This window comes from Pinus tabuliformis, chromosome 9 (assembly GCF_031772625.1).
Source record: "Pinus tabuliformis cultivar Carrire ecotype Pingquan chromosome 9, CPIR1, whole genome shotgun sequence".
In the NCBI taxonomy this organism is placed as follows: Eukaryota; Viridiplantae; Streptophyta; class Pinopsida; order Pinales; family Pinaceae; genus Pinus; species Pinus tabuliformis.
Genome location: NC_142307.1, coordinates 658,083,842 through 658,092,914, shown reverse-complemented (window position 1 = coordinate 658,092,914; position 9,073 = coordinate 658,083,842). Strand labels below are relative to the sequence as shown.

Sequence of the window (9,073 nt, the reverse complement as noted above, 5' to 3'; positions counted from 1 at the left end):
TTTTGAGTTGTGGAAACTCAAGATGGAGGATCTGTTGGTGGATAAAAACTAGTGGATCGCGGTAGATCCGGGTACTAAACCAATGAGAGTGTCCGATGAAGAATGGAAGAAGTTGGATCGGAAGGCAAAGAGCACAATACTATTGTGTGTCTCAGATTAAGCATTGTTGAATGTATCAGGGGAAGCTACGACGAAGGCTTTGTGGGACAAGTTAGGGACTTTGTACCAATCTAAGTCTCTAGTAAATAAATTATTCATGTGGAAAAAACTGTATAACCTGAGGATGAAAGATGGAGACTCGGTGACAGAGAATTTGAATGCATTTAATACTGTGGTAAGTCAGTTAGCATCTGTTGATATTAAAATTTTAGATGAAGATAAGTGCATCAGTTTGTTGTGTTCTCTACCAGATTCGTTGGATAGTCTAGTTATTGCAATAGGTAGCAATGCAACTGCCTTGCAGTTTGATGAAATAGTCTCAGCCTTGTTGATGGAGGAGATGAGATGGAAAAATTTGGAGAGCCAAAATGGTGATGCCTTGTCTGTACGAGGGCAGACCCAGAACAGAAACAAAAAAAAATCATCGAGTGGGAGATCTAAATCTCCAGGAAAACCTGTAAAGGTGGTGTGCTAGAAATGTGGAAAGGAAGGGCACTACAAAAGGGAATGTAAATCTAAAGCTCCTGATAAAGGAAAGGGATCTGATGATGCTCCTTCTGCAGAGGTGAAAACCACCTCAGATGAAGGTGGGGATGTGTACTTGGCTTCTTCAAGTACACATGTAGATCATGAGGCATGGTTAATTGACTCAGGTGCATCCTTTCACTTCACTCCCCATAGAGAGTGTTTTTGTGAGTATGAGAAATACAATGGTGGTGATGTCTTCTTGGGGATGATAGGAAGGCTAGAATCGTTGGTCGTGGAAAAGTAAAGTTGAAGTTGCAAGGTGGAAAGGTTAGAACACTTCCGGGTGTTCTACATATTCCTGCATTGGCTAGAAATCTGATTTCTGTAAGCAAGCTGAATGATGCAGGTGTAAAAACAGTGTTCGAGAATGATACCTGCAAGATGGTTCGGGAGCACTGGTATTGATGCAGGGAGTTCAGATTGGAACTTTGTACAAGCTGCAAGGTAGCACTGTTTTTGATGGGTGCAACAGTTTTGTGGTTCCTGAAAGTGGAGCTGAAAATCTAGTGGTCTCTGGAGAGAAGACCATGTTGTGGCATCAAAGGCTTGGACATATTGGAGAGAAGGGCCTTCGAATACTTCATGGTAAAGGTATGGTAGAAGGTATGAGTAATAGCTCTCTGGATTTTGATTTTTGTGAAAATTGTGTATATGGGAAGCAAAACCGGGTGAGTTTCCCCTCTGTTAGTAAGAAGGCAAAACAGATATTAGATCTTGTGCACAGTGATGTGTTTGAACCCGTGAAGGTTCCATCACTTGGTAATTCTATGTACTATGTATCATTTATAGATGACTTCTCAAGGAATACATGGATATATTTCCTTAAGAAGAAATCTGAAGTCTTTGACAGGTTTAAAGAATTTAAGGCTCTGGTGGAAAACCAAACAGAGAAAAAGATAAAGGTGTTGGGGACAGATAACAATGGAGAGTTTTGTAGTAAGAAATTTGAAGAATTCTGTAAGAAGTGTGGTATAGCACGGCAAAACACTACTCCATATACATTTCAGCAAAATGGAGTTGTAGAAAGAATGAATAAGACTTTGATGGAAAGGGCAAGAAGCATGCTCAGTGGTGCCGGGTTAGGACAAGAATTCTGGGCAGAGGTGGTGGATACTGCATGTTACCTGGTCAATAGGTCACCTTCATCAATGTTGGAGGATAAGACTCCACAGGAGGTATGGACTGGTAAGAAACCCTCTCTTTCACATCTGAGGGTATTTGGATGTGATGCATATGTACATGTTCCAAAGGAGAAACGAACCAAATTGGATAGTAAATCTGAAAAATGCATCTTTATTGGGTATAAGGATGGTTTAAAGGGTTATAAACTTTGGAACCCAGTCGCACGGAAGGTTGTGTATAGTCGAGATGTCGTGTTCAGAGAGGTGAAAGATGTTATTAAAAATGAAGTCCAACGAAAGGAACCTGAGAAGATAGAGTTTGAGCTAAAGGAGGAAGAATCAGACTCTATAGTAGAGGAGGAATAAGAAGATGAAGAGCCATAAACTTCGGTTGTGAGAAGATCTATTCGAGAAAGAAGGCAACCTGAAAGGTATATTCCATTTGCTTTCTGTTTAAATTTTTCTTTATCTATTACTGACGATGATCCCAGAACTGTGAAGGAAGCAGTAGATTCAGAGGATGGAAAACTCTGGAAAGAGGCCATGGTTGATGAAATGGCATCTTTGCACAAAAATGAGACTTGGGATCTGATGGAGTTGCCGGCTGGAAGGAAACCCATTGGCAGCAAATGGGTGTTCAAAAAGAAGACAAATGCAGAAGGAAAAGGGGAGAAATACAAAGCTTGGTTGGTAGCAAAAGGTTATTCCTAGGTGCCGGGAATTGATTTTGGTGATATTTTTTCTCCTGTTGCCAAGGTAACTTCTATTAGATTACTTTTATCTGTTGTTACTACTTTTGATTTTGAGGTAGAACAAATGAATGTGAAGACAACATTTCTTCACGGGGATCTGGAAGAGGAAATCTACATGAAGCAACCTGAAGGCTTTGTAGTGAAGGGTAAGAAAGAACTAGTATGCAAGTTAAAGAAGTCTCAGTATGGGTTAAAACAGTCACCAAGGATGTGGTATCAGAAATTTGATAAATTTATACGGGGACTTGGCTTCACCAGAAGCAAAGAAGATCACTGTGTGTATTTTAAATTAATTGGCGACCGTGTTATTTATCTGGTCTTGTATGTGGATGATATGTTGTTGGTTGGAAATGACAAAGAAATTATCTAGGATTTGAAGACCCAATTGTCCTCCAAATTCGACATGAAAGATCTTGGTGCTGCAAACTATATTTTGGGTATGGAAATTAAAAGAGATCAGGAAAAGAGGAAGCTCTGGTTAAACCAAAGGAAGTATGTCGAGACAATACTGCTGAGGTTTAATATGCAGGATAGTAAACCGGTGAAGGTTCCCATTCCTATAGGTGTGAGGTTATCTGCTGAACAGTGTCCCAAGACACAAGAAGAGGAAGAGGACATGTCCCGTGTTCCATATGCAAGTGCAGTCAGTAGCCTGATGTATGCAATGGTCTGTACTAGACCAGACATTGCACATGCAGTGGGAGTATTGAGCAGGTTTATGTCAAAACTAGAGAAGGAGCATTGAACAACAGTGAAGCGGGTTTTCAAGTATTTGCGTGGCACTAGTGATAATGGTTTGTGCTACCAAGGAAGACCAGGATTAGACAGAGTGTTGGATATTTGTGGCTTTGTTGATGCAGACTGGGCTGGAGATCTGGATCAGAGAAGATCTACAAGTGGGTATGTGTTTAACCTATTTGGAGGTGCAGTCAGTTAGATGAGTAAGAAACAATCTGTAGTGGCACTATCAACTACAGAGGCAGAATACATGGCAACCACTCATGCAAGCAAGGAAGCAGTTTGGTTGCAGAGATTGTGTTCAAGTATGGGGTTAGTACAGGAAGCTATAAGGATAGACTATGACAGCCAAAGTGCAATTTTCTTGGCAAAGAACCCCGCATATCATTCAAAGACAAAGCACATTGATGTTCAGTATCACTTTGTGAGGGATATGATAGAAGACAAAAAGGTGTTGCTGATAAGGGTGGACACTTTGAAGAATACTGCAGATGCATTGACAAAATCTGTGAGCTCTGAGAAGTTCTCTTGGTGTAGAGAGACAATGGGCATTTCATGGTTGGAAAAATGACTAAGCTCTCTTGTGGCCCCTTGTCGAAAGAAAACAACAAGTGAGAGAATGTTGGGTTGTGTTATATTCTTTCCATGACTAACCCACGTAGTTAACCGGGGGTTAGAGGGGGGGAGGTCACAGGGGGTTTGAGGTGTACCCGTAACCCCACTTTATGGGGTCCGGGGCAGCACACCGAAAAATTTTGGTTTTGGACCCTATGTTAGGTTGGGTGGACCCACCTATGGTTTTGTGTATGATTTTTGCACATGTTTTTTGGACGCGATGGTTTTTCAGTCCATGATATTGGATGCTTTGGCATGTATAAATATGTATTGTAACATTGAAAGTAACATAATGAAAAATCAAGTTGGTAGTCCCGGTTTTGGGATCCAGTGGGAAAATCTCTGTGTATATGTGTATTATGTGTTATGCTCTTGCATTGTTTATTTTCTGTGTTCTAGAATTCGTATGCAAGTAATTTCTATATGGGGTTAAAACCTACAATGATGCTTGACTTGAGACTAAATGGAGCGGGCGGCAGGCATTTAAGACACGCTTTATGGGCAAGATTTGGGAAAATCAGCCGCCAAGGGAGCATTAATGAACTGGATTTGGGGGGAACAATCGAATTAAAATTCAAGAGGCACTATAAATTACAAAAGGCTGCCCCACAAACAACACTTGGTCATTTGCAAATTGAGCTGTTGTGTGCCCTGAGTATCCTGAACCAAAACCTGTTTGTCCTGTGCAAAGCGTTGTTTGAACCCCTGAGTGAGCAGTAGAAATATTTATGGACGAACAAGATGGCAGCGTCCGAAGAAGCCAGGGAAATCGTAGAGATGAATGCCGAAAAAGCTACACAAGCCCTGCCCATAGAAGATGCCCCTGAAGGCGTCAGGATTGTTGCGGAAATCCCTAAATCACCGCGCATGCCATGACCAAAGAAAGATAAACAGCCAATGATTCCAGTGTGTGTGTCCCCTCGAAACCCGTTGTGCACCAGATTAACGATGGAGGAAAAAGGAAAAGCAGTTAACCTAGAAACTGACGAGGAGGAAGAAGACCTGGAGGACCTCATATTTGAAGAAGACAAGGACGAGTGCATGGAGGAAGAAACCAAGGCTGCGCACCCTCCAACAAAGTTGCCTGCATATGTCCCCCCATAGAAGGGGAAGGAAAAAGTGCCCAAGGACCTCGATGAGAGCAAGAGCTCTCTCCAGACTCCGCTCCTCCCGGACGACATCATCTTCGAGGGCTCGATCAAATTCAGAAAGTAAAAGGGATATTTGTTATTTCTACTGTAATCCGTTCTTTTATTTAGTGCTTAAAATAGTTGATACATTCTATTTTAGTGGGTGAAGGTTAAATATTATCATTACTTCTTTTATGCAATGATGTCTACAAATGTACGAATGTACTAAAAATGTAATGAAAGACAGTATGCCTATTATCAAATGATAGAGTTTTATTAGTAATTAATTAGCATGTTAACTATTCATTACGTAAAAATAAAACAAACAATCCTTTCCTATTGGTGATTATCAAACATAGAAACACTACTTATGGCAATTATGTCCAAAATCCCCCTCCATGCTCTTCCAATTCCTGATAGTGAATAAAGGCAGTCTGGTACCTTGGGCATCAAGACTATGGTCCAACCTCAAGTCTCCTACCCTTTGACTGTTATCCACGATCTTCCCCACTCGCTAACATAGTCCCTTACTCTCCTTTTTCCAACCCCCCAGGGTTTTGTCATTTTCCCTAGAGGTTCTTGATGGTGCTGAATCAATTTGCAAGATTTTGAGAAAATTTGGCAGAAATTTTTGGAAATTTGGGTTACAAGTGTGAAGTTTCAAGATTTTGGGTGCCCTAAAGATTCTTGATGGTGCTGAATCAATTTGCAATATTTTGAGAAAATTCCGCCGAAATTTTTGGAAATTTGGGTTACAACAGTCAAGCTTGAGGATTTTGGGTGCCCTAGAGATTATTGATGGTGCTGAATCAATTTGCAAGATTTTGAGAAAATCTAGTGAAATTTTTTAGAAATTTGGGTTACAACTGTCAAGCTTTAGGATTTTGGGTGGCATAGAAATTCTTGATAGTGCTGAATCAATTTCATACAGTTAGATTTCTGGACAAAGTGTAACTTTATTACACAAGTCCACTCTAAACTTTTAGTTTGTGTATACTATTAAGAATGTTGTAAAATATTCCATGAAGATTAAATCTTTGCCACCCACTTAATAATTATTGATAATGAAGTTAAAATTTTGGAATTCTTATTCCAAAATAAACAATCATATGGTGATAATTAATAATTATAATTTTTTTTACTCAATTCATGAGAAATTTAAACTTTAAATATAATGGTTTATATAATACTTCATAGTAAGCAATTACTAATGAAGTTATTTTTTATAAACTAAAATTATAATTTAATTCAGTTTTATATTTATTTTAGCATCTTGAATTATATAATAAATAAAATATGTGTTTAGATAATTATTATATTTACCGATTATTTAATTTATATAACTATAATTAATCTTACTAATAAACTATTTAATTTATAAAACTATGTTAATCTTAATAATAAACTATTTAATTTATAAAACTATGTTAATCTTAATAATATCTTAAATGTAAAATATTAATTGAATTTTAAATGACAAGTAAATGAGAATAACCTCGTTATTTAAAAAACAAAAAAATAAATTACCATAGAACTATATTAATCTTAATAATATCTTAAATGTAAAATATTAATTGAATTTTAAATGACAAGTAAATGACAATAACCTTTTTATTAAAAAAAAACAAAAACTCTCATTGACTAAAATTTAATTTAAAGATACTTAAGAAAATGACATCCATCGACCATTCACAACTATCTCACATCTAAAGACTATGCAATGAGTATGTGAATGACATCCGACGTACATTATGTTTCCAAGGATATTGGAGACCAGATCTCTCGTTGGATGGCCTCAAAGTGCACACCAGTTAATTGATGTGCTACATTCATGTAACGTACAAATCTTGCTCAAGCATTGACCTTGACCTTGTGACCATCCATGCTTTTTCACGTTCTTTAAACACAGTCTCGAGAATCGTATCATTAAGATCGAGTGTATTCGCCCATATTTTGCAACGGATTGTCTGTAGATATCTGACCCCATTTCCTTTCTTTCTCCTCTCATTTTCCAATGAGTGGTTGGCGTTTTCAGAAACATGAAATCAGGTCGGTTCGTTAGCCCGAATACAGAGCTTAAAATTCCCAATTTAAGGCACATATAGATCATAGATAATTAGCCCATTGATTCATCGATCAGATAATATATTGATATGGCGGAAGGGATTGGGAATGAGGATGCCTGTGGGAATGTGGAGGAGAAATATGGAGTCAGAATCGAGAGGCGCCCCTCGCAGTCTCGCTTGTCTGATCTCAATATCCGTTCTTGGCCCAAGTAAGTTTCATCTCTTCATTCCTTTCTTTGTTAGGTTCTTATTGATCAATATATAGCTCCTGTACATGAAAATATGATTGGAAGGTACATCTTATGAATGCACAGAGTTTAATACTCATGAAAAAATTCTGCATTCACTGTAATGAATTTTCTTCCTAATATGTATATTGGCTTTAGCTGAAACATATGGCATATGGGTCTGCAAACTGAACTAAGTTCGGTGTACTTTGTATTGGCATTTGGATTTTGTAAGTTTCTAACATTGTGTTAAATTTAACTAGATTGTAGATTTTCAGAATAATTCAGAATATAGTACATAAAAGAAAATGACTTCAAGCAATAAAATATAAGAAAATAACTTCAAACAACAAAATATTTCAAGAATATTTTGTAAAATTTTGAAATATTCCTAAAACTTAGGATAGCCATAAAAATGGTGGATCTATTCTGCTTGAGCCACATAGTAGAATTTAACTACCCAAGTACACACCAACTTTTGAGGACGGAAGAATCATTAAGAAAACTCCTTAACTATTTTCTTTCTGTGTAACAGATGGGCATGTCCTCCAGGCAAGTTTCCGCTGAAATTCGATGCAGAGGAGACATTCTACCTTGTGAAAGGTAAGGTGAGAGCATATATGAAAGGATCTTTAGACCAGTACGTAGATTTTGGTGCAGGAGATTTGGTGGTCATTCCAAAGGGGATGAGTTGCACTTGGGACGTCTCTGTAGCTGTGGACAAGCATTACAAATTTGAGCACTGACTGGCAGTCTATCAGCCTGTAATTCAATATTTGTCCTACCATACTTTCCATGGGAAAAAGAATAACCCAGCAATACTTGTAATTTCGCTGAAGATTGGTAGAGATGTGGCACTCATTATTTCATGTTCCCAAAATGTAAATTCTAAGGTTTGAAAGTATTTGTCACGGAGTGGAAAATTGTAAATATATGCTTATCAAATAAAAGCAAACCCAGCTCTGTGCAGCTTAAGGTTTTGCATTGGGCAGCTTAAGGTTTTGTATTGGGTATTGTTTAGGGAGTTTACAATTTTGTCTAGATTGTGAATTTAGAGTTGGAATTTGGTCAGAACTTAAAAAAATAAAATGATTATGGAAATGTTTAAATCGTTTTTGATAGCCAAATTAGTACTACTAAATTTAAATTTATGTGACATTCAAAATTTTATAATTATAATTTAAATTTTCAAAAATCTCCACCTAATTTACTCAAAATCATACCAAAATTCTATTATTTTCTAAGCAAAAACGTATAGTATTTGTTTTGCAGTGTGGTCATCGTTTCACGTCTTTGGAATTTTGGAATTTTTTAATTTTCAGTAGCCAATGATGAATGGTGACTTTGAATTCCAACTTGTTTCTCCTTTCACACTCTTTGGTACGTTGTTTACGAGACACGGGCCCTCATAAAAATGAGAGTTAGAAGTTTATTTGAATTATAACTCGTCTACACTTCACCTTTTCGCCTGTCCGATTGACCCATAAAGTTGATGACCATGAATGTTACCAGAAAGTTGATATTGGTGGAACACCCTATCAAACAAAGTCAAATCATCAACCTATTATTGAAGCACTGAATTCTATAAAAACAACAACCAGTAGCATAAACGAGTGGCTCGTGAAGTAACGAGACGGGTCCAGGGTTGTTAACTGCAGTGAAGTGACCTGTTTGGACTCTTTGACATGAATGGCGTTATCTAGTTTTCTGTTTTTCTTCCGACCTTACCCTCCAGTA

The 9,073-nt window shown here is 37.6% G+C and overlaps 1 protein-coding gene across 1 annotated transcript; it reads left to right on the top strand.

The window, feature by feature from the left end:
• Window positions 1–7,001: 7,001 nt before the first annotated feature.
• Window positions 7,002–8,351, top strand: LOC149150383 (uncharacterized). Its single transcript, XM_089441288.1, has 2 exons — window positions 7,002–7,318; window positions 7,872–8,351. The coding sequence occupies exons 1-2, from the start codon at window positions 7,197–7,199 to the stop codon at window positions 8,080–8,082; spliced, it is 333 nt and encodes a 110-aa protein (XP_089297414.1). The 5' UTR covers window positions 7,002–7,196; the 3' UTR covers window positions 8,083–8,351.
• Window positions 8,352–9,073: the final 722 nt, after the last annotated feature.